Genomic DNA, 25,257 nt, shown 5'->3' with positions numbered 1-25,257 from the left:
TTGTATGAAACCCAATTATTCAAATTTATTAACATCAAGAATTATGCAATGATGCTGTAGATTTTTTTTTTTTATTAACAAATAGAAAACAGACTGTATACAACAGTGACCCCTACAGCACTATGCATCCACAAGGTAAAAATGAATGTGTCCTCCAACATTACCAACCCTGGATTGCTGATTTCAACGTAGCTTGGATTCTTAACATTCGGAATACATGTGATAATACAATTAGATACCCTTCCACCACCTTTATTCATAACTCAATGCACTCCAACGAGGGCTGCTCACTCCCTGTCTTTAGTGCAAGCGTGATATAATAAGGAGTATTAATATATAGTACCATTAAATTAAGTCCAGTAGTCTTGCCACATTGGTTCATTAGAACGTCCTGAAGTAGCGGAAAGTACAATATTCTAGTGACTTTTAACAGTTGCAGGATAGCAGAAATTATAGATACACCCAACCTCTGAAGCCGTGTGTACTCCCCTCCCCTTCCCTGCTGTACTCTGCTTTCCAAAGAGAGCCGGCCTGGCTCTGCTCTGGGGGTGGCTGGGCTTGTGCTCCTTGCCTTTGTAAATGCTCTGATGCACTTCACTGGTGAGAGGTGACAGAACGGCGCTTGCACGCACAGAACCGCGGGATTAACAAAAAGGGCTGTGTCTCGCTCTTTCCACCCCCTCCCTGGGGAAGCGTGGGACCCACTCCCTTCTCCTGCCCCCTTCCCAGCGAGACACACAAAAAGAGGCTCCAAAGCCTGGAGCCTGGGGTTTCAGGTCTCTCACAAACAAGGCGACGACAACTTACGTCATATCGGGATCTGCCAATACACACGGTCACTGCATTGGTTTAACACGCATCGTAATAGGACTGAACGGTTTCCAGCTGACAAAGGGACCGCTTCTCCGGTGACCCCACATGCCCTCCCAAACCCAAACCTACTCAGGAAATAATGGGGCGGGGGGGGAGGGGGCGGGGAGGGGAATGCTAAAAAAATAATTGGTAGCTTAGGTCCAGTTCCATGAAATTTAATATTCTACAGAGGACTAAAAAGCAGCCTATGGGGAATGGAGCCGGGCAGGAACCACAAGCCAGCTGCTGCAAATTACCAAGGAAGCTGCACTAAAATGGGCAGAACCAGCAGCGACTGGCTGAAATAAACACAGGGCAGTAAAAAATGTTAAAGCAATAGGATATTAAAAAAAAACAAACAACCCAACTCCCAAAGGTTTGGTGGGTCCAGTTCTGCCCGGGCAAAACATTTAAGACTTGCAAAAAATAAAAAATGAAGAGAGAGGAGATTATAAAAACCACTAGTAACTATTTTACATGTTTAAAAAAAAGATCCCATTCCACCCACCTAAAGCCTCGCTGTGAAATGCAGTCGCGTGAGAGAGGGCGAGAGATGCACATGAGCAGAAATTCAGCCAGAGACTGGAAATGCTTTTGGAGTCGGATTCCCTCGTTTGGCGCTGGGGCGAAGTTCCTAAATGCCGTGGTCAAAACTGGTTGGCATGGAGGTCTGCTGCCTGGGCAGCACCTCCATCTGTACAGAAGGACTGAGGAATGGGCGGCTCTGGCTCAGAGGGACCCGTCTCCACTCCTAGACATCCCCACCGCGACTGGAGGAAAGCACTAGTTACGTTGCATAGTGGTCGAAGCTGCCGAGATACTCCAGTGCCGCTCTGTAGCACAGCTGGTACTGGTCCTGCAAGGCAGCAAGGGGGGAAACGTGACAAGTGGGGATGTAAGGACAGTGGGCAGCAGGATTCACCACCCAGAGACACCGGCTCCCCTCCCTTCTCCCACTGCCCTAGGGAGGAGGGAACACTCACCTCTGTCTGCACCATGGCTGGCCGCTGCGTCCTCAAGGTCTTCACCGTCTGGAACATGTCCACCACCCCCTCGTAGCGCATCCTCTCCAGCACGATGCTGAGTGTGATGAACACGCCTGTGCGCCCAACCCCAGCGCTGAGCAGAGGGAGCAAGAGGTGTCATTAGAGACCCACCAGCCCCAGTGAAGCTCTGCAGAGCTCCTAGGAGCAGTGCAAGCGTCCCCAGCTCATGGAGCACAGGGACCTGTTCAGTGGGGCCAGGAGAGGCCACAGGGACACTGCCGGCCAGAGGTGCCTCCTCAGCCCCACGGGGCCCACCAATTCTGCCTTGCCTCTGGGCCAAGCTGCTGTGGCACCTGCCCTGCCCAAGGACTCTTCCAAGGAGCTCAAATCCGTACCACCAGGTCACTGGGTGGGTTAATCTAGTCACCTGGCAGAAAGGCTACCGATGGCGCCCACGGACGCTGCCGCCTCCTCGTCACCTGCCTGCTTCTTGACAGTGGTTTAACAGGGGGGGCATCACATGCAGGGGAGCTGGCAGCTGCCGGGGTAAGCAAGGTAGGGGACATCTCCGAGGACCGATAAAGGCAGAGGCGGGTGCTGATCTGTCCTACTCACCTGCAGTGCACCGTGATGGGCCCATCCTGCCCGAACTGCTCCTTGGTCTTGTGCACCTGCCCGATGAAGTCGATGAAGCCCTCTCCCGTCTTTGGCACTCCCTGCTCAGGCCAGTCTGTGAACTGGAACTGGCGGATGGTCCGTGACTGGCCGTCCTGCGGGGACAGGGTTGTCAGACGTGAGCAGTAGGTGAGGGGCTGCTCTTGCTCGCCTCAGCGCTGGCGCTGCTGACCTGCTCTCAGACCCCCTGGCCCAGGCCAGGTGAGAGGGTGCACGGGCCATGGAAGAGCCCAGGCAGATCTTTCGCCGAGTGTCTGGGGCCTGCCTCTGCTCTCCCATATTCACCCCAGGGTGGCTGAGCTGAGCAGGGCTTTAGGCCCCTGCAGCGTCTGTTGGGTCAGTGCCCTGGTCCTGTTTGGGGCGCAGCGGCACCCCAAGACCACGTTTACTGTCACACAGGGATCCTGTGCCCAGTGAGATGCTGCACACAGAGACTCCAGGTGCAGGGCAGCCCATGGTTAATCCTTGCCTGAGTGTGCAGCGTAGGCAAGGCAGGGTCTGGTGCTGATAAAGATCCCCGAGCTGCTCACCGGGGCTGACACAGCTGGCAAGGGAGGAACTCGTGGTGAGAGGAGCAGCACGTGCAGGGCAGTAGCCCTTTCTGCCTGCAGTGCCAGGCAGCACCTTGCTTTCCGGTTCCTCCAGGAGCTGTGGCACACTCCCCCCACTGCTGTGGGCAGGACAGAGGTGGGGCAGAGGCACTGGAGGCAGCAGAGCTGGGGAGCCAGCAGTTGCACTCACCCTGGCATCTGTCACCTTGAACTCCCGGAGAATGTACTGCGGCATGTTGTACTCTGCCATGGGGTCCACCACGAAGTACTGGTACCGGGCAGAGCGCTCTGCGGGCCAGTACTGATGGCACTTCTCCTGTGGATGAGGAGCATGGTAAGACATTGGTACCGACAAGCCGCTGCGTCTCCCTCCTGCTCCCTGGGAGCGTATGTGTCTGTGGGGCCACAGGGTCAGCCACAGGACCAGCCAGAGGACGTGCCAGGGGGAGGCTGGCCCAAAATGGCTGGTGCTGGGGACAGACTGGGGTGACCTGAGAGGCTGTGTGCACAGACAGAAGCCACACAGCCCCCTTTCTCCCCGCGGCAGGACTCCTACCCGGCCCATCTCGCGTAGCTTTGTCAACATCACCACGATGGTGGAGTTGTGCTCCCAGAGCATCCGCCAGAAATCCTCTGTGGTCTCGGCTAGTGGTCCCTGCGTGGCGATGTAGGCCTTCTGCTGCCTGTGACAAACATAATGGTGTTCAGACCAGCTCCTGGGAGACAGGCAGCAGCTGCTCCCGGGGGCCGGTGGGCTGGGAAAGCTAGAGGCAGGGGCCCTGTGCAGCAGGGAGCAGGGCTGACAACACAGCTGCAGGAGGCAGGTCTGTAGGACTAGCCGTGGATTCTGTGGGAGGGATGGACCTGCCCAGCCCATGTCTTCTAAGTGCTTCCCACAGATGCAGCGAGCACCACCAGGTGCAGGATCCGGCAGGGCTGCTAGTCCTTGCTGGGGTGACAGCGTCCCCAGCAGCGCTGCTGCACTAGGTCCCTTCCCAGCACCCAGCCCCGTGTGAGCGGGCTGCCAGCACCCACCCGGGCTGGAGGGAGAAGCTGTGCTTGGGGCCGACCCCAGCCGCAGCCCCGGGCTCCTGCGCTGTCGCTCTCTGCAGCACTCGGGCAGCACGGAGACCATGAATGCCGTTGTGCCAACTTTCCTGAGGCTCAACATTTGTCCTCAGTTCTACCGCGACACAGAGCGTCTCTCAAAACGCTCCGTGTCACAGCAGAGCTTGACCTGCCCCAGCCTGGGCCCTCCTGAAGAAAGTGGGCTCCGAGGGGGGCCCCGCTCCAGTATGTCAGTGCTTTGCCCGGCCGAGCGCCCAGCGCCGCACCGCCTGCCACCGCTGGCTGTGGGGACACGGCCCCGCTGTACTGCTGCAGGGTGCCGGAGCCCACAGCAGCGGCGGCACCCCCGCCCGGTGGCACCCCATCAAGCCAGGCGGCACCCCCTCAAGCCGGGTGGCACCCCACCAACCCCTAAGCCAGGCGGCAGCCCCCCAAGCCCGGTGGCAGCCCCCCAAGCCGGGCAGCAGCCCCCCAGGCCAGGCGGCAGCCCACCCAGCCTGGTGGCAGCCCCCGCCATCCCAGCACCCTCCCAGCCCACCCAGCACCCCACCTCCGCCCTGGTGCTAAAAATTAATGAACGTGCTGCAGGACAGCTGTAATGTGCAGGATGAAGACAGGGGCTGCCTCAAGGTGGATTTATAAGACATCATAAAAAGCAGGGAGCAGGGGTGCAGAACGAAACCAAAGAGCTAATAAAGATGCAGCATCGGTGGTGTCTGCAGGACCCTGGGCCAACTGATCTCCTTAGATAATACAGAGAAGATTGCTCGGTTCAAAGGAAAGCGTGGGAAGAGATAACAGCGCTCTTTTCGGGGTTGGGGTAGGTAGCACATGAAATGGTACCACCTGCCGTGCTGGCAGCCCTCCCTCTGTGGCACCACCAAGGGGCAAAACCAGCATTCCTCTTCACCAGCTCTGGAGCCAGGACACGGTGTCTGTCAGCCACCGGGCGGCCGGGGTGGGCGTGCAGGCAGGTGGCCACATTAATGACGCAGTGCTGGACGGCTCAGAGCCACACAGGCAGGAGGGAAGCGAGGCTGCTCTGTGACAGCTTTTCTACAGCCCCTTCATCTTTCCCCATTACTCTGTCCTTCCCTGAGGGAGCTTGGCTCGCTGCAGTTTTGCTGCATTGGGATGCTCCTTGGGTTGCTCTGCTCCCCTTCTGCTCCCTGCCCGCACTTGCCTCCATGTAGCCCTTTCCCCTGGGAACTCTTCCTGGGCTCAGCTGCTGGCAAGGACAGAGGCACAGAGTCGCTGGCCTGGCCGCACCAACATCTGTTCCCTTTGGCAGTGCCTGTTGCTCCTGGGAGGTCACCAGCCCATAAGAAGCGTTTGGCCAGAGCCAAGCTGGAGGAGGACTGTGCCACATTCATCACTGTAGCCCTCACTCCTGCACTGGGTGACCCTACTGCGACAGTGCACCAAGAGATGACAGCACCGAGCCTTGTATACGCACGCTTGCGGTTTGGTCTGCATTAATGTTTGGGGACTGGTGAGGAAGCCTCGTCCACTGGGCTGCTTCCCTGCATTCTTCTCTCCTGGCACTTAGCATCCGAGAATGTGATGCCAGCAGTTAGATACAGAATCCCTAAGTATTACTGCCCCACCAGATCTTAATTTGTGCTTTCTAAAAGGTATCCTGGGAGGGGTGTAGAACCCAGTGATGGGGTCCCCAGTGTCCAGCACCAGCCCTGCCTGAAGATCCAGACTCCCCCCCAAAATGAAGACATGGGACAATGAGCCTTTGGCTGCTGCCTGTATCAGGCACACTTCTACCTCTGGTTGCTACAGCTAGTGAGAGGGGGCAGGTTTGCATTAGATGCTAGAGATATACGTGCCAAGCGATGCCTACTAGAAGATCCTATAAAACTCCACAGGAACCAGCACAGCCTCCGCCCCAGCCATGTGGGCATCTGTCTACAGCAATACAAGCCAGCCTGGCAGCACTCACTAGCAGTCTTCACATATTGTTACTATACACACTGAAGTGTCTGAGAAAATGGAAACAGGTAAGATGCAACAAAGTGATCCCCGGTCTACCTCTAGGCAGCCAGGACCAGTCCTTGGGAAAGAGGAGAAGGCAGCTCTGCCCGGGTTCCCAAGCAGGCAGGACAGGCTGGCCCAGGCACCTAAGGTGGCCCTTACCTGTACCCATCTATGAAGCTGGCGTTGATATAATCGGAGCCCTCGACACCCCGGATGGGCTGCAGACAGACTCTTGTCAGCTCATATGGCATGATGTTCACGAGGCGGTTCTTGAATTTGTTGCACGGGAGGTTGGCACTGATGAAACGTGAGGTATGTGCTTTAGAGTTGGCCAGCAGCTGAAAGAGGAGGAGACACATCAGACCCCTGCTGGGGATGCAGCATCTGGGGACAAAAGCAGGACCCTGGCAGCAGGGCAGGCAGGAATCCCTCCAGGCATGCCCCCACACTCCCTCCTCAGACTGCGGGACCCCCCTGTGCTGGCGACCGCTTCTTTCCGGACCAGACAAACGGCTCTGCCACCAATGAGGCTGCATCCCTCTGCACTATTTCACAGTCATCAGTCTGGTTTTCGGTACCATGTCAGCCCCGCTGCCATGGCACTGCACACCTAGGCACGGCGGCACGGCCTTGCTGCTGACTTTTGGTGCACAGCTGTAGGTGACAGCAGGGGAACCACAGCCCCAAAGCCACACATAGCCGAGTGGAGACCCACAGCAGCAATCTGACCCACAAAGGGCCAGGACATGAACCATGAAGCTTTGTTCCTCGCTGAACCAGGGACATGCCTGGTGGTGTCAGGGAAGGAAAGCTTTCCATCTTCCAACAATGTCTTGCTATTTACTTCTCACCCCAGAAAAAACCAAGAAAAATGTGAGAATTGTGACAGTTTTAGGTAAAGAAAATCTATTTTGGGTTACCGTGAGACATTTCATGGTTCTCTTTGAGCCCTGTAAACTGGAGTCACGGCAAACGCGTTACTTAGATCTGTTGTCAGAGACATTCAAACAGAAGTCTCTCTCTTTTTCTCTTTCTTTTTTTTTTTTTTTTTTGTCTCCCCAAAAGACCCTCTCCAGCATCTCCAGAGCCACCCTTCTTGCTCTGTGTGGCAGCTGGTCCTTGGCAGAGGCTCCCTGCAGAAGGACAGGGCTGCTCTCTGGGGAGTGATGTGGCCATGTCAGGCCCTCCCATATCCTGCTCCCCAGGGTTTCCCGTGCAGTGGACGCTGCCAGGGCACAGAAGGGGGCAAACCTTATTACTTTTCTAAAGAGACCCTTGGAGAAACAGGAATTTTTTGCCTATCTTACAACAGAGTTGCTAGAGTTTAGCCTAACTCTATGGCTCTCTTGAGGGTTTTCTCAGAGCAAGAGCCACCATGAGATGCTAATGCAGTACGATCTACTGTCCCAAGCCCAGGACATCAGCAGCTCTGGTAACCGCAGGACAGAGCTGCTCAGCTATTCCCAGTTTACGCTGGAAGTCAGTATATCTCCTGCTTCTTTGTCACTTGGAGGGAATCCCCAGGGTGAAGCTGTATTGCTGCAGTTCAATTCACCGCCTGCATGGTCTGCTGCCTCCCTGCGTGAGCTATATTCCCCTGCTCGATTCCACTGGACTAATGCACCTCATCTGAGAATATGGGCGCTTACCAGAGCTCACTTCCATCTCCAAGGCTGTAATAAGTATCTGCAGCTGGCACTCACAGATACAGAGAGCAAAATGTCGGTTTGGCTTCTTAAAAACAGTGTGCCTTAAAACACTGCCTTCACCAATTCTAGATACTGAGGCTTGGTGTCGAGGTGGTTAAAAGATAACAGAGCTCAGCACTGAAGGAATGAGACTAGAAACGTCTCACATATTTAAATTGGAGCCGTTTCCAGACAAGTTGTTCACAGTAACATCAATTATCACTAACACGATCTGCATCTGATTTCAGATGCAGCTCCCACCGCACAGTGAACCTAGAGCAGAACGTGCTGCTGAGAACTGCGCATCCATCTGCCTTTTATATCCTCCCCAGAAGCTGCCAATCCGGGGGGAGCCATGGCCAATGCAAGCTTTACAATTTAAATGTATTTTAAATCACTGCCTACCTGGTTTAGAAACACACAAAAGAATAACTATCTGTAACGATCCACGGCTCTCCTCTCCCAATCCCTGGGCAAGCGGCCCCGTGAGGCTGCGTGGGCAGAGACAGGGCACTGGGGAAGGGGGATGCTGGGGCTCTGCCACCAACCTTGAACTCCAGCTCCATTGCAGTAACGCTCTCGCCTGGTGGCACCTGGGTCAGCTTCTGGATGTGAGCAAAGAGGTTGCGTGCAGGCACCTCGGTATTGCCACATGTGGCTGCCTCCAGCAAGGCCTCATGGATGAAGATATACTGGTCCTCTGTCTGCACCATGTAGTTGCGCTGAGAGCGCATGCACGTCACGTGGCCATAGATGTCCACAGTCTTCTCATGCTTCATCCGCTCCAGCATGGCATCAATGACAATGAAGCAACCAGTTCGGCCCACGCCAGCACTGTGGGAACAAAGCATGCGGCCCGAGGTGACACCGTTTCCTATAGATGCCACGCAAGCTCTGCTCTTGCTTCAGAGAGCGCTCGGCCCTAGAGCGCACAGAGGGGAAGGAGTAAAGGCTGCTCCTCACAGTGAGGGATAATGAACTGAGCCCCAAACAAGAGGTGACAGGAGGAGCGAGGGAGAGAGGCACTAGAGAATGTGGGAGGCTACTCAGCCCTTCTGCTGTCCCCCTTTCACTGACGGAGCAGAAAGGATGTGGTGTCACTCTGCTGGTCCCTGTGGTGGCTGCCAGCACCTCCACGAGGGAAGGAGAAATATGTTTAACGGGCAGGGGAGTGACAGCATACCTGTGCATGAAGTCGGAAGACGTGAAGTCCAGGCTGGGCCCCAGCACAAGTGAAGTCCATAATTTCAAGCCTGCTTATCTCTCAAGCTAATGTCACTGTTTCCTAACCCATAAAATGAGGACAACCAGCCCGGGGGTCACACACGTCTGTGCTGAGCCCTTGGCTCTAGCACTGGATGCCTCTCCACATCTGCTGGAAGGGCAGTAGCAATCCCCAGACTATTCACCCTGAAAGTACCCTGAAAACAACAGACACGCTGTCGTGACATGTAAACACAGGCAGAGATAGGGAGCTAGACATCTCCTCATTTATGGTGTAAGACAGATCCTTAACAGGGCTTTAATACAGCTTGTTTATGTGTTAATTATACCCCACTCCCATCTGAAACAGAGCATGAAAGAAGAGCATTAAACACTGCTGGTAAGGCGTATGCTGGAACAGCAATGATGGAGTGGTTTGTTCAGTAATAGTCCCCACTCGGCTGGTATAGATAAATCTTGCCTGGATAAGATGCTGAGCCTTAGTAGACTAATATTTTGCTTTAAGAGCTGCCTTTCTACCCTGCAAAAGAGTTCTACTGTAAATACTATGTACGAATGTTTGTAGAGGTTGTTGCATGTGTGTCTGTCAATGATGAGCCTCTGAAAGGTACCACCTACTTATGCTGGGCACAGATCACTTCATTTTTAAACGGTACTTGTGGTTTTGCAGGAAAAGTGTTTTCTGAGGCTCTCCACACAGCAGTGCTGTTTAGTCTGACAGAGCAGTAGCAATACACGTCACCACTGCTGGTTGCTGTCCTGTTCCCAGCCCAAGCCGGCACCGCAGGTTATGCTACCATGAACCCCCCCTGCAGGAACAGGAGACTCCACTTCTAGCTGGACAGGTTAAAGCTCCAGCAGCCAGAAGGCACGCGCCCAGGTGCAGCTTCACAAACACACAGTCCTACCTGCAATGGACAACCATGGGCCCAGCATCTGGTGGGTTACAGGCCTTGACCCGTCGCAGGAAAGCTAGGATTGGGGTCGGGTATTCTGGTACCCCGTGATCAGGCCAAGCCATGAACTGGAACTGTCTCAGCTCTCGCTTCTCACTGGAGCCGTTCTGTGGAAGACAAAGAGGAGTTGTTTTGCATGAGAACAGTCTCATCCTACGACCAGAACCCACTGATGGGTTAACAAGGTACCCAGCTGGCTGGTATGTAATGCTGTGCGTGATCGTGCATGTATTGGGCTTTTACCACTGAAAATTTGGAGGCTAAATGTAGGTTTCTTGCAAGGCTTCTGTAAACATAGATGCTCTGTGGAAAGCCAGCTGATACAGAGAGCAGAGCAGCTCTGCAGGAGTGAAGCAGACTGAAGGGAAGGTGACAGACTCCCTTCTGCGCAGCATGAGGTCAGTACCCACATACTCACTGCACGTTCAGGGAAAATGGGCACTGGGCATGGAAGGGCCGCAGCAGCCAGCTCCCCCTGCTCCTCTGCATCATGGGTCTCTCAGGGATCGCTGATCAGCCTGTGTCTGCAGAGACAGCCCTGCTCCCGTCTCGGCTTAGCTGAGTGATCTATGCAGCAATGCGGTAAGACTGGCTGGGTGACTGCTGGGGGTGGTGAGATGCCTTCCTGGGGCGTTGAGTGTGTCCCCATCGCACACTGCTGTGCTTGTGGCCCAGACTCAGTCACGCACAGAGGCAGCCTGCTGCAAAGCCTGTTTGCATTGCCATGACACACCACTGCTAGCAGTGTCCCCAGGGATTGCCAAACGCTAATGAGGTATGCAGCAGGCAGGAGAGAAGGGCTTGCACACGTGTCAGTGTGACCCCTCCATTTGCATTATTAGTGACAGGAGTGCTAAAAATTCACTGCTTCCCACGTTGTCCCTCTAATGGGAGGACAGCTGTTACATGTACACCCAACAGAGGCAAGCACGGCCCATGCTCTGGGGCCCATTACAGGGTCTCAGTGCATACAGGAGAGCAACAGGTGTCCTGGCCAAAATCCAGTGGTGGCCAGATGTGCAGCCTGCAGCCGGTCTCCCATTGCCGCCCAGCTGTGCGTGTGGACTAGCCGCATCTCGGCCATGCCAGGCCCAGCCGATGGGCTCTGCCTGTGGGCCCTGCAGCACTGGGGAGTGGCTCTGCACTACCTGGAGGAGGAACGGCCCAGCCAGCACCATACCTTGTACAGTGCAAAGGTGCGGACGGTGTAGGTCGCCAGCTCGACTGTGTCCAGCAGAGTCACCTGGATCATCCCATAGGTTTCAGTACCCCGGCTCGGCCAGTACTGGTCACACTTTACCTGCAGGGAGGAGAGGAGGAAGGGTCAGCGCTTGGCTGCTGGCTGCGGCATTTAGGGTGAGGATCAGGGCTCTGCCCCTCAAAGGGTAAAGACAGAAAAAGTCACTGTGCAGGGGGGCCCCAAACACACAGATTTCCTTCTCCTGGAGTCTTCCAGTCCCCAGCAGAAAGGCAGTATTGCCCTGGTCTCCTTTCTACTAGATTCATAGTCAAAGAGGGATTTTTTCCCCCCTGGCGCCACTGGTGGGAAGTGGTGAAGGGGACCAGGCTACCAGACACAGCAGCAAGAGCAGCACCAGGTATGAAGACTGTGCAGCAATTGCTAGCAGTGATTTGTGCCTCCTGTAATTTTCTTCTCTACCTCCTGTTTGGGAAGATGAAGGTCTTCAGGGCTATGCTTGTAGCATCCCCCTGTGAGAGCTCCGCCTGGGCAGAGAGGTCAGCAGCTGTGCGCTGGTGGGAGGAGAGCTGGAAGCAGGGCAGGGGAAGCGCTGGTTTCTCTGGGGATGGCTCTGCTCAAAGGGCAGCTGAGGTGAGGGAGATGCAGCCTGTATGCCCCCCCACCAGCTTCCTTCTATCCCAGCTTGAAGTCCAAGTCCTCGACCCACAGCACTGAGCTGAGACTGGACAGAGCTCTGAGTCCAGCATGGTACACAACAACACAACAACAGGCAATACCTTTCCCCATAAATACCTGCCAGCTGCCCCCAGGCAGCTAACCACGCTGGTGAAAGATGGGATGCGGTGCATGCCAAGCCTCCAGCCTGGATGCAGTGTCCACAGGCTGACCCTGCCACTTTTTTTGCATTGCCGTAGGCTGAAGTGCATTGAGCATCCCTTGGAGGTGTCAACCTGCCCTTCTGGCAGGTGGTGCATCCCAGGAAATCTGCATCTCCTAGGTGTTTCAAAAACTGCTCCACAGCAAGGCACAGATGCCAGCTCAGACACAACTTGTTCTCCCTGTGCGAGGAGATATAGACCGTGGCCCAACCAGCCCTTCAGCCCCTTCCTGCAGGCAGGACTGTCTCACTGTGCTGCTCCGTAGAGACCCATGGCCTTTCAGCATCCTTTATTTTCCTCCTCCCAACTCAGCAGCCAGAGCACTTTGAGCTACTGGTTGCGGCTCTTGCTGCAGCCCACTTGGCAGGGAGCCCTAATACATCCCCAGGGCCCCATCCCTCTGCCCCCTTCATCTCCCTGTGCATCACTCCCTGCTCACCTGCTGATGACCACCTCCTCCTCCTATTCACAGCTCAGCATCTGCAAACTACTCCTCCAGTTTTGTTCTCTCCAGCCCTGAGCTCCCTATTTAATTTGACACCCTGAGCATCCCTATTTCATCTGGCACTGCGGTGCTGCGGTGCCTGGCTGACAGGAGGAAGACTTCATTCCCACCCATGTGCACTGCACCGAAAATGGTCTCCCGCCCTAGGAGAGAGGAGTGAATGGAAGATCATCTGTGCTTGTCAAGGAATAGTAAACTTAATTATTAACCGAGCGTGTTTACAGGGGAATGTGTGGGAAGGGAAACAACAGGCTTAATTAGAAATCAATGAAGTTCCGCCTTTTAATTGAAGGCACTTTAAGCAGGGTGGGGCTTGTGAGAGCTAAGAGCCCTTATCCTGTACTCTGGCTGGTGGAGTGCAGCAACCTGGGGTTGGAGGGAGGCAACTGTCCCTGCTTTTTTTTGGGGTCTGCTCTCAATAAGCCCTGCCCTGGCAGAAGAGCCTGGGCAAGGTTGCCTGGTGGGTACTGCAGGCACCTGCAAGCCCAGAGCAGCTCTGCTGCCTCCTGCCCAGGATCTCCTGCCCTTCGGGCTGCTGTGCTGCCTTGGATCTGTGCTCCCAGCATGGCAGGCCCTGTGCAAATCTCAGAAGATTTCTCTTCCTCGCTTGGCACAGAGCAGCCTGTTATTTTATGCTGACTAGCTGCAGAGCGAACAACTCGGAGGTCACAAACCCTATTTCACAGCTAAACTGATCCTATCCTTACAAGCAGGTGGCAGCTGCACCTCTGGCTACCTGAGTTTGCCTTGCCTGGCTCGGGGATGATGTGACCCCTCTCTAAAGCAGGTAAGGGGAGGGCAGAAAGGCATCCTGCACATGCTGGGGACAGCTGCTTGCTGTGTCTCTCTTGGTGTGATTTGCAGGGGACATTGCAGAGGAGCAGCACATGTCCCCGAGCCTAAGCCCACACCTCTGGGAGAGTGGCCCCCTCCTGCCACCCACGTGCTACAGAGCCATGTGTGCTCAAGCACAAAACAAACTTCAGAGGAGTTCCCTGTGCAGGATAATAGCAGTGCCTGGGCCGGTAATTGAAAATTATTTATTCATGACCAGATAAGAGTCAGTCACATTTTCTGCCAAATTTACCCATAATGTTTATGCCCCATTTTCAAGCTCTGTAAATTTTATGCTGAAGCCGATGCACTGTGGCACTAAAGCAGATAAGAGATGTTTTCTTCTGGCAGTGCTTGCTTCTCATTAACTTAAGGAGCATGGTAATGTCCTGAACAGCCATTTATTGCAGCTTTGCTGAGTGGTTCCTGTCCCTCCCCTTTGATGCCCTGTGCCCAGGAGCAGCCGGGCACCTCTCCTCAGCTTGAGAGCTGTGCTCTGCTCCCAGCCCCGCACGCAAGCTCCAGATGGCATCGCTGCCAGCGGGAGGGCTGGAGCGGGATGTGGCTGTCAAGCCTCTCTCCCCCAGAGCGCCTGAGCACCAGCCTCTTTGCACCCCTGCCTGGGGACACAAAGCGCTAGAGGAGATCACACCCCAGGGATGGCTGCTTGGTGCTCTGGGCTGGGACGGAACAAGCCATGGCACTGCTCTGGGAGACCTCGCTCTGCTGGGCTCTTGGGGATAGCCCAGGGTAGGAGAAATCCTGCTTTAATACCTCTCTCATGCAACGCACTCTGGTAGGGACACGCCACGCTTGCAGCTTCGGGAAAGCTAATCTACAATGTGTGTTTCTGAACTGCCACCAAATGATTCTGAAACTGATTGTAAAGCTTTGAAGGCAGCTAAATTGCACAATCCAGCCATTTCTATCCTTTATGTGCCTCTCGCTTTGTGAAAACATGAAAAAGGGAGGATGATTTGGACCATCAAGCCAGCTAAAATTGCAGACCGTAAAAGCTGATGCTCTTTAAAGATTTATTTTTTTTCCCCCTACAGCTCAGGAGCCCTTTAAAGCAGTGTTACCCCTACAGGGCTGCAAAGCTGCTGCTGGTCCTGGTCGGTCGGCTTATCTACAAACAGCACTGCCGAGGGGTCCTTGGGGAGCTCGTGTGGGAAGGTGGCAGAGCCTGCTTGCTCTTGCCATGAAGACCTGCTGCCCACCCCAGGCTCCACAGCTGGAGAGACAGCCCTGTGCTGGCGCTGAAACCCCCGGGCAAGGGGACTTTCAAGCAAGGTCATCGGTGGGTAATGCTGTGACACCATGTGACCGCCTGGACAGCGCTGTCCCACTGCAGTGTGAACATCGGCAGGCAGCAATGCTGCAGGGACCCAAAGGGTTGCATCAGATGAGGTTTGAAGGCTCTGGAGTGGAGTAAACTGTAAAACAGTGACTCATGCCGAAAGCTGGGAGTAATGGGCAGTGAGTGGGATCTTCCTTGGTTCCAAAAAGGTACGCACCTGAGTGAGCTCTAGTCATCACCAAAAGGGTATGAGGAAAACACGAGCAGGAAGGTGGCTGAAAGCTGTCCTGCCTTGGAAGATGCTGGAGAAGCCAACAACAACCCCAGAGAAAACTGCCTCCTGCAAGTTCACATCCCAGCTCCCCACCAGGGCCCTCCTGTGAGCGGGTGCCCTGAGGCACCTACAGAGTCCAGCAAACAGGGAAGCCCTCGCTGTGGAGGGGCTGGTTTGACTCAGGAGTGGCTGGGCTTCCCCATTGCCTCCCCTGGCAACCTGCCCCTCCTGCAGTGCCTGAGAAAACTGCCCTTCTTGTTAGTGCTGGGGATGTGCCAAAGAGCCAGCAGGGCATGGGCAAGTGGTGTCAGGGAGTGAATGCTAGGATCTGGGTCCAGTCGGGTCAGCCTAGAGCCCCCTGAGCAGCACACCCAGTCAGGCAGGCTGCCTGCAGCTTCTGCGAGGGCTCTGGTCACCACCTGCCCGTGACAGGGATTCACAGTGCCCGTCCCATCACCAGAAGCCTGACCACGTGCACTGTATTTGGGACAGAAACCAATACCACAGGAGGTAATTGCAGAATGACATGACAGGGAGCGTGCTGGAGGGAGATAACGCACCGCTCAGCAGCAAAGGCATCTCAGGCAAAGACAAGTGCCTGTGGGGTCAAAGGAAACCCGTTATCTTTGAGAAACAGGCACCTTGGAGTGCCTTCCCTTAACTAAGCAGCCTAGAAGTTAAGTCAGGACTCTGGGCATGGATTTACTTAGCAACCTAAAAGGGCTTTTCCTCGTACTTCGAATATACGCTTCATCACTGAAATGTGAAAGCACAAGAGAGTCCCCATATAACCCCCAGCGGAAGAGAACAGTTGATCAGCACCTTCTGATCTTGCTTAGCCCAGGTGCAAGCCCTGAGCCGCAGGACGAGGCAGGTTAATTCACCTGTTTGGACCGGGCAGGTGATGGTGGCCATCAGATGGAGCAGGCAGGGCTGTGCAGTGGGAGGCACAGTGCAAACCTGGGGTTGGATCTCTAGAGGCAGCCTGTCTCCAAGAAACAGTCTTCCCCTGCAGGCTGTAGGGCATTTGTAAGAGCCGGGGAAGCCCATGAACAAAGCCTATTTTTGTACGCAGAAAAAGCAGATCTGCTTTGCCATGGTGATCAGTTGTTCCAGCTGCTTCCTCCCAGCCAGCGTGAGCTAGGACACCCCTGCGAGCATTTTGGTGCTAAAGCTTTGAAACGGAGGGAGAGCATGCGGGCAAAAGTTTTAACTAAACACAAACTTGACAGTTTCTGCTTCTCAAGAACGAGCTTATTGGGCTAAAAATAACCAGTGCTTCACAGCTTGAGTGCACAGCCCCTTCTCCTGCTGTTGGCATGGCAACACTAAAATATTCTGCAAGTACAAATGCTCACTGCTAAAATTTTACTTTTAGGAACATACTGAATCATGAGAGGCAGAAGCTGCCTCCTGCTTAGGCAGGCTTTGCCTGAAGGGTTCATCTGGGCATGGGAGCACTTCGGTCACAGCTTATGAGCTGCTGCTTCAGGGGGTGAGCGGGAGCCTCTGCCATGAGACACCATAAGCATCATCTGCAGCAAGAGCTCCTGCTCCTTTCTCTCCACCTTGTGCCGTCCCCATGGTTTTCAGGCAGCTTTGCATTTATTACATCAGAATATCTAATCTTGGCAGAATGAGCTGATCATTTATAAATGTTATCATTGAACAAGGCACAAATTAGTCTTGTTATTGCAATGAGACCCCGTCAGCCATTTCCCTGCATCACCAGAGACACCAGGGCCCTGTCAGGCTGCAGGATGCTGCTGATGCCACCTACCCATTGCAGCTTCTCAGACACAACCCCCAGGCTTTCGGGGACCGTCAGCACTCCCCATCTCAGAGCTTTCTTTTCTCCCTTTGGCACAAGGGATGTGGGCAGAGAAAGGATGGGTGTGCATGCAGACACACAGGCAAGACAGAGGTTAAAGAGCAGCATCGACAGGAGGTTTTGCCACCCTTTTGTCATACAGGGATATGCTTACAAGACACTTGTTGCTGGGGTGCCTGCAGCAGTGAGCCACACCAATGGACCTGCCTCTCCCTGGATGCCCTTAGCTCTCTCTTGCCCCTGCCACCAGCTCCAGAAAAGAGAGGAACCACACACTGTACCCTGGATTTCTCCTCCAGCCTGGTCATCATGACTATAGTTGCTGTTCTCTGTTCCCACACCATCCTCCAGAAGTCGCTGAGGGTTTCTGGCAGAGGTCCCTGCGTGGCGATGTAGGCGTTCTGCTTCCGATACCCATCAATGTAATTGGCATTGATGTAATCACTGCCTGGGACTCCTGTGGAGAAAGAGGGCGAAGCGTTGGTTACTCCAGGGGCAGCCCATGACCCTGCTGCCTATCACTCTGCTGCCCTCTGCAAGCAGGGGAAGAGGCTGGCACGTTCACAAGGCTCTCGACAATCTCCTTTACAGGGTGATGCCAGAATCTCTCCCAGGATACTGCAAAGGACAGGGATGGTGCCTGAACAAAGAAGAACCCTTTGTAATTCCCACATTAATGCAACAAGCAGGCAGCACCAAAGCAGAGAGACAGCTGCCACCCGCACACAAAGGGAAATTCACAGGCAGGAATATTAAGGAGCTCGTTTGGCCCCAAGCAACTGATTGAAATAATTGTCTTAAATTCACTAGCAATTTGTTATGGTCCTACAGCACCTTTTAAAAATGAGGCTGCTTCATTAGCTTGTCTCTGTTAGCAGGGGATGTCAGGAAGGGATGTCCTCCCACCCCTCCTGCAGGGACAAGTACCCCAGAGGAGCCAGAGACCTTCCTCCCACCACCACTGAAACCCTCCTCAGTGTGAGACCCCCCTCTGCTGCCTGCTGGCAGAGGCTGCTCCAACTCCTACTCTGCCTCCACCACTTTAAGGAAAGGACTTTCTTGTAAAGGCCTTTAAAACGCAAACATACAGTTAGTAAAATAAATGGCAAAGCAGAGGCCTGGGGCTGTTCTTCCAAACCCTGCTCAGCATAGGCTGCCCGGGCTGCAGGGAGAAAAAGCAGCAGGCATCTCCTTGTCTCCCAAGGAGAGTGCATCTGCATTTCATTAGAGGAAGGAAATAAAGCTGGGGGTCTCCCCCTCACCCTTCTGTCCTGGGGAATTTTCTACGCGTCCCAGCAGTCTCCAAGTCTCCACCAGAAATAAAGTGCTGGTGACTCTGGGGAAGCAGCAGCAGCTGGAGTGCAGCACCCGGCTCCCTTGGCACCGGCGGCGGCGGGGACCTGGCAGGGCGCTTTGGGAACTGTTCCCAGGAAGACACAGACACTACTTATGGCAACTGAGTCAGGCTGGAAAGCAGGGATTCCCCCATGTGCTCACCCCACAGCTGTCTAAGGGTTTGCCCATGATCAGGCATGCCAGGCCTCTGCATAGCTGCTGCTGCTTAACAGGCCTTGCTGTGAGGGACCCCCTCCTCCTCCCGCACAGGATGAGCAGTGCATTAGCATTAGAAAAGACTTCCATCTCAAGAAAAAGGATGCTAGTGACTGCAAGGCCACCAGTATTCAAAGCCAGGTCCCAGTCACTTCCCCAGGCAAGGGTTCGTTGAATTAGCTGCATCTTCCTCATTCCCTCACAATAGGGCTCAGTACTGGCATGCAGAGCAGGGTGCTGATTTACAAAACAGTGGGAATGGGTGAGGTACCAGGCTTTGGTATCCAGGCTCCAGCTCCTGTGTGCAAGGTGACTACAAAGCAGGCACTAAAAGCATGTATTAGCCAAGACTCCAGAAATGTGGGGCCACTGGGGTCAAGTGCTATGAACACCAGGGCCTGCTGCATCTCCCATGGAGCACAGGGATGTATGGAGCCTGATACCCCAGGGGAAGGGGCAACGCTCACCCTGTGCAGCTCTGGCCACTTAGTTGGAGCAAACACTGACAAGTCCCAGAGGAAGATACTGGCCATGCAGTCGTGTTGGGGCACAGGGTGGTAGGGCTGACAGTGCCATGTCCCACCACATGCTGAGGAAGGCAGCTAAAGTCACACAGGGGGGCGAGCAGCGAGAAGGGAGGCTCCTGGGACCAGCAGAAGCAAGAAGCAACCATATGGGGCACACTGCACTGAAGACAGTGGGAAAGCTGGGGGAACTCTGCAGAGTCTTTCCTCTCTTCTTGCCAGCCAGAACACACATTTGCTCCTGCTGGTATGTTTCTTGGTGTTTGTCCCTGCTCAGCTGAGAACAGGGAAAAAGATGGTCCCCTGCCACAGTCAGGTTCAACCGTTTGCTGCGGTGCCCACTCTGGAGTCACTCTTACCATCAATGGAAGTCAGGATGACTCGTGAATGGTCATAGGCGATCACATTTGCATAGCGGTTTTTCGGTTTATTCACTTCCAGGTTGGAGTTCTCCCAGGTGAACTGCTGCCCGGGATCAATGGACTGTGGAAAGAAAGAGGAGGAGGGAGTCAGGAGTGATTACAGCACAGCAGGATGCTGCAGCTCACGTGTTTCAGTCAGTAAATCTGCATCCCCCCACTTACCTCTCTCAAGGCCAGACACAGCTTGTGTGGGTGTCCCCAGCAGCAGTGTCAAGCCAGACCACGCTGAAACCCACGCCCCAGTGGGACCTGACTCCCATGACCTGCAGGCAGAGCAGCCCCTCACTAGGGCAGCTTGCTGCAGATGAGCCTTCATCTCCACTCTGGCTGCACGCTCATCCTTTCCTCTGGAGTTACCCATCAGCAGAAATTTGGTCTTATGCCAGGACTCCACAGAGACCTGACCGCGCAGTTCTTGACCTAGCAGTTTTATTAGCTGTTGAACTGCAGTCTCCTGAAATATAGCAAGCCCTGGGTGTCTTGTGCCCCAGGAGCTTTAGGTATTAGCATCCTGCAAGAGCCTATGAGCTTTTGCCAGGGAATACTCATGAAAATTGATAGGTTACTATCCATTGCTCCAGCTACTTATGCAAAGTAAACATCTCTCATTTGAGTTAATACAGTGACAAAGAACTATAAACCTGGAGACGAGATGCGCCTATAAATCTTGGGCAAAGGCCTGCGCATTCTGCAGCTGCCTGAAAAGCACACATCCTGATCCCACCTATGTCCTGGCCTCCCACACCCAGTGCTCCTCTCACTGGCCGTGTGCTGGCGCACCCGGTGCGTGACTCCTCCATGGCCAGGCAGCCCTTTCCCAAAGCCTTTCCTGTTGTTTTTGTCCATGCATGAAACAAGGTGAAAAAGGACCATCCCCAAAGCACCCCTCGGAGATGGGATGGCCTCTTTGAGAGATATGTGAGACAGCTGCTTCACGCAGGGACTTGCTTTGCACATGCAGCCTTGGGCAAGCCTGGGACAGGCAGCTAGAGCAGAAATCAGTCATCCTGTGAACCTCTCTGCCCCACAATTACCAGTCAAAGCCTTCTTAAAATCACGCTCCAGCTCAGGGTCTCTGAAGCTTTGCTGGCCCACAGGCAAAAGTACTGAGCAAAAACAGGCCAGGGGAAGCACTGCACGTTATTCTCTCTGCAGGCATCCACGTTCATCGCTTGGCAGAGAGCCATTGCAGTAGGTTTCTCAAGCTGTAAAAATCCCACAAGACCGTCAGCTCTGGATCAGCTGTGAGCAAAAGGCTGAGCCGGGAAGTACAGCTCTCTGACTGGGCTCGCCTGAACGGCCCTCACGGTCCCTCTGCTCAGCCCACCAACCTCCACCTGTGCACAAGGTGACACCCGTCGCTGTCCCCTACCCTCCTGTGCCATTGAGCAGGCCCTTCCCAAGTGGCTGGCAGCGGGTGCAGCCACCCAGCTTGGGCACGGAGCGCAGGCACTGCCTGCGCCAGCCCTGAGAACAGGCGCCAGCCCCGAGGCAGGTGGCAGCCGCCTGTGCCTGTCCCCACGTGTGGCCTGTCCCCACGTGTGGCCCGCGCTGCCAGCCCACCCCGCAGCAGCAGGCTGCCTGCAAGCAGAGGGGCCGCTGCTGACGAAAACACACAGGAGGATGTGACATCACAGCGATGCTAATAGGTAGTTTGGGAAATGTAGGATGTAAATAGACATTTCCTACAGAAAACCTGTAATTTTCTATTATCAGCGTAATAAGCAGGCAGCAGCAGCGCTCAGAGGCCCTGCAGCATGGATGGTGGGAGTGGAGGCTGCAGGCAACGCTCCTGGCTGGAAACCCACAGGCCTGGCTGCCACGGCCCCTGCACGCTCCTCTGCCCAGGCACAGAGCTGTCCCGGTGCAACTCACGGCTCTCTAGGGCACTTCATTTCCTTGAGGCACCTATATTTTGGTTTCAGGACAGGCTGCCCACTGAATCGGCTCTTTGGATGCTCTCCTCCCTCAGCTGTGTGGCAGGGATGACTGCTGCCCACCTAATGGTGGGGCTGAACTGGAGAAGGGCAGTAGAAATGATCAAAGACATGAAAAGGTTAAGAGGAACAAAATGCATAAAGACTTCTCTGTTTGGAGTAGAGCTGAGTGACAGGGGTTCTGATACCGATCTAGTCAGTCTGGAGCACACGAAGGAGAAGCACAAATAGACGCACTAAGGAGAAAAATCCACCCATGCCTATTTCTTTGTCAAAAAGGTGGCCTTAGTCTGCACAGACAGCCCACGCAGAGAGCTGGCTAGCTAGTGATGGAGCTGAGGTTGGCCCTAAAGGTATGAGTGAGCATTTTCTTGCCGCTAAGGAGAGACACAAGAAAGCACCAGCCCTGCTTGCACCCTGTGAACACTCACTCAGTGCCAGGCACAGGTGGGTGCTGGAGCGAGTCCTCCCTTCACAGCAGAGGCAGGGAGAGCTCAGTGCAGTTGTTCGTGCTCAATCTACGCTGTAAACCACTGCCAAAAGGCTGCAGGGCTGCCCAAGCTGTGGGGTGCAGTGTGCAAGTCTGTGTCCTGCCACTGTGGTGGAAAGGGTTATTTCCTGGCGGAAGAGGAGGCTGCCGAGGGCCCCCAGAATCGAGGAGCAGCATCAAGGTGTTGCCATTAGGGTTAATTGCTTTGATGTGCAATGAGGATGTGCAGAAATGGTCTAATCATCATCAGCCTCTGAAGAGGGCAAACAGGTGAGAAAGTCAGAAGTAATACAGCACCTGAGTGCAAAGAGGCTGTAATTAAATACTCCTGCAAATTAGTGACTCATTTAGAAGTAAAATGATTTAATTTAAACTCTGGTGATGAATTAATGTACACCTGTTCCCCCCTTTAAGGCAAACAAATGGGTAAATAAATGGGAGGATGATGGGCTGCTTGGACAGCAGTTGGAGCAAGTCTTGCCCCACCTCTGTATGATGCTCTGCAGCCCCTGACTATGGCAGCACTGCCTTGTCTCTCCTCTTTGCTCCCCAACTTCCTGAGCACTGGGAGTCTGCTCAGGTTCCTTTCTGGGGCTCACAGGAATCAATGCTTCATCCCCAAACTTGATCAAAGTAACACTTTAAACTCATCCTTCCTAGAAAGCAGAAGGTCTGGGAAATTGGAAGGAAATGAGCCAGGAACAAACTTAAAAGCACCATGACTTTTAGTTTTGCTTTACTTTAAAGTGACAGGGGAGATGTTGTAAGATAGCAAGTGCAAATTAAGAAAAAGCCCAATTAGTAAAACTCCTCCTTCCCAGCACAGAGGTGTAAGGAGCAATCTCTCCAAAGCAGCTCAGGGAGCCCTGCTGCTACTGCCATCAACACAAAGACAGAGCCACTGAAACGGGACTGGAAAAAGGCTCTTTCCTCGACAGACTCAAAAGCACTTTACAAACATCTTGAAAACATCCCTGGGTGCCAGTTTGTCTCTCAGATATTGTCCACCTTGGGTTTGCTGCTCCCCTTCCTCAGTGCAGCTCCAAACCCCCTCTGCATGCGGAGCCCCTGCAGCTGCCTCCTGGCAGGCATGGGCAGGCAGCCCTCTGGGGCAGCACAGCAGCTCGGCTGGCCCTGGCTGGGGCAGCCAAGGAGCTGGGCAGAGGCGGCTGCACAAGGGCATGGGGAGGGGAAGGCGCTGGGGCTGTGAGTGCTTCCCGGCCTCATGTGAAATCAACCGCATTAGCACAAGCATTGACCACTGTCAGTGTGCGCTGCGCCTCAAATGAGGACATAATGCGTTCCTGAATCAATCGCTGGCAGCACTTCAGCCTTACTATTCTTATTACCGGAACGTGAGTGCTGCGTGCCTGCCAGGCAGCTTCCAGGTCAGCCCATTAAACACACAACATGCAGCTACCCTGGGTCCAGCACCTCCTGGGCTAACCAGCCCCAGGGACCCAAGCACCTCTCCCACTGCTTAAGCTGCTTTGCCAGGGCTGTAGGCATGGCAGACGCAAAGTCCCTGTCTGCCTTTAAGGGAAATGCAAACAAACATGGGATTTGGGCAGGCCAGCAGTGTTTTTCTCTCCATACAAAACTATGGGGAAGGGGCTGCAGCCTCCCCACCACGCCGAGAAGCGGGAGCGCAGTCAGATCTCATGTACCGTTTAAAGATTATGAAGGACACTGCCTGGCTCTCATCACCTCCAGCCTGCTCTGCTCCCAGGGGCCATCCACTGGAGGGACATGCTGAAGGGACTAGGCACAAGGAGCAATGGCCACAGGTTGCAGTTTGAACGTAAGGAAAAAAATTTTCCCCTGGGGAGGTGGTGCAGGATCTAGCCCAGAAATGGCAGCAGCCACAAGGTAGCAGGAAGCAGCCCTAGCTGGAGCCAGTCTGTCCCGTGTTTGCTAACAGCAACAAAAGGGACAGCAGTGCTCGGCTTGCTGGATCCCACAGTTCAAGTGCAAGATGCGGTGCATACGTATGTGCACGCCTGTTTGTACCAGTGCTAGTACCGACCCCGCCTCATCCGACACGGGATCCTGCCCCGCGTCCGCAGGCTGCAGCATGGGACGGCGGCCCACAGGAGGCGCTCCAACACAGCTGCAGCACCCGCCACAGCCCGCGGATAAATAATTAATCGATTCAGCCTCCCTTCTACTTATTTAATTCCATTAATCCCACACTGTAAATTCACTGTAGCCCTCACTGTACACTAAAAATGAAATATTCTCCTGGAGTGGCCAGGCCGGTTGCTGCTGCCAGACCCTTGCACTCCGCTCCCCCCAGCTCTGCTGCATGCCTGGGAGAGCATGGTGGGGCTGTGCCATTCCCCACACCAGAGCAGCCTGCAGCAGTGAACTGTGCCTGCAGCCGCCTCAGCTCCCGGCACCTGCAGTTCAACCTCTCCTGTTGCACCAGGAGTACGTGGAGGTCCCGTGGGAATTGCTCCCTGCCCATCAAGGGTGAGGGCTAGCCTGCAGCTCAGGAGCCTGCTCTTGCTGCAGCCGGTGCACAGCTCGCTTTCTCTGTGCTGCCTTCGTTGCACGGGCTGCTTGGCCATGCAGGCTGGCAAACTGGTGTGAGCAGCATCATTTGTTCTCCGACCTGTAGGAATGGAGGCCAGACGGCTCCAAGAAAACTCTGCCACCCTCCCTGCTCCCTCCCCAGGCATGCAGGGAGGTGCTGACAAGTCTGGTTTTGTGTCACCTCTGTCTAGGTTACCCTGCTATCGCTTGCACAACCAAAGTGAACACCAGACTGATGGCTCTGAGCCAGCTGGCCTCAGTGGTTAAAAGTGCTGTTAAATATTTGCTCTCCGCCTGTGGTGCCACTGCTCCCAGAATGTGAGCCATCTATAAACAGCCCTGCACCCCACGGAGATGTTAGGCTGTCAGGCTGCTCTGCAAAAACACTTAAAATGCAACTATTCCAGAGCACAATCAAAGAGCAAATGGGCCTTGGGGGTTCACCTGTGATGCCTTTGTCCCTCAGCTCTCCCTGCTCAGCTGTGCTATGCCCGCTCAGGCAGCACTAGCATGCCATAGGGAAACAGGGTTGGGGCCTCCATCTTTTGAAGTGCTGGGTCACCACGCGGCTCTGCACAGGTCTGGGGCTCACACAGTCCCAGGGCAAGTGCTGGGCCTGTATCATCACTTCCTGACTGCAGTTGCACAGAATTTGCAGAGCTGTGGTTCCTGCCCCTCGGGCTCCCGCAGGGGCTGCACAGCCTGCTTCCCTCCCACCTCTGCTATTTCCACATCCACTCTGTAGATTCCCTGACTCAGCAGCCCGTGCCATGCCCATCCTGCCCTTCAGGACTCCCATCACAGGCCTCAAAGGGAGCTGTCACCTTGCCAAATCAGCGCACATAGGGACCAGGATGAGAGCAGACCCACTGCTGCCACAATCCTGCCCAAGCAGCTGCTGTTCTCTGCAAACTCAGGCCAGGATTTTTCTCATGGGCATTTCAAATGGGAATGACTGTACTGATCCCCACATGCCAGCAAGGGGCAAC

General features: G+C 54.6%; 1 protein-coding gene across 7 annotated transcripts in view; it reads right to left on the bottom strand.

The window, feature by feature from the left end:
* Window positions 1–25,257, bottom strand: part of PTPRF (protein tyrosine phosphatase receptor type F) — a 392,426-nt gene continuing 367,169 nt past the window's right edge. For all 7 annotated transcript variants that reach the window (XM_055815291.1, XM_055815290.1, XM_055815294.1 and 4 more), the window contains 11 exons: window positions 19,244–19,367; window positions 17,091–17,266; window positions 11,167–11,286; window positions 9,939–10,093; window positions 8,355–8,640; window positions 6,278–6,456; window positions 3,621–3,747; window positions 3,255–3,380; window positions 2,454–2,608; window positions 1,836–1,971; window positions 1–1,708 (listed from right to left, as the gene is read on the bottom strand). In XM_055815291.1, the coding sequence (XP_055671266.1) occupies window positions 1,640–1,708; window positions 1,836–1,971; window positions 2,454–2,608; window positions 3,255–3,380; window positions 3,621–3,747; window positions 6,278–6,456; window positions 8,355–8,640; window positions 9,939–10,093; window positions 11,167–11,286; window positions 17,091–17,266; window positions 19,244–19,367 (1,653 nt within the window). In that variant the 3' untranslated portion in view covers window positions 1–1,639. The remainder of the gene's footprint in view (window positions 1,709–1,835; window positions 1,972–2,453; window positions 2,609–3,254; window positions 3,381–3,620; window positions 3,748–6,277; window positions 6,457–8,354; window positions 8,641–9,938; window positions 10,094–11,166; window positions 11,287–17,090; window positions 17,267–19,243; window positions 19,368–25,257) is intronic.

Source organism: Falco peregrinus, chromosome 10 (genome assembly GCF_023634155.1).
Source record: "Falco peregrinus isolate bFalPer1 chromosome 10, bFalPer1.pri, whole genome shotgun sequence".
Taxonomy (NCBI): domain Eukaryota; kingdom Metazoa; phylum Chordata; class Aves; order Falconiformes; family Falconidae; genus Falco; species Falco peregrinus.
The sequence above is the reverse complement of the archived record's forward strand: the minus strand, read 5'-3'. Positions and strand labels throughout refer to the sequence as shown.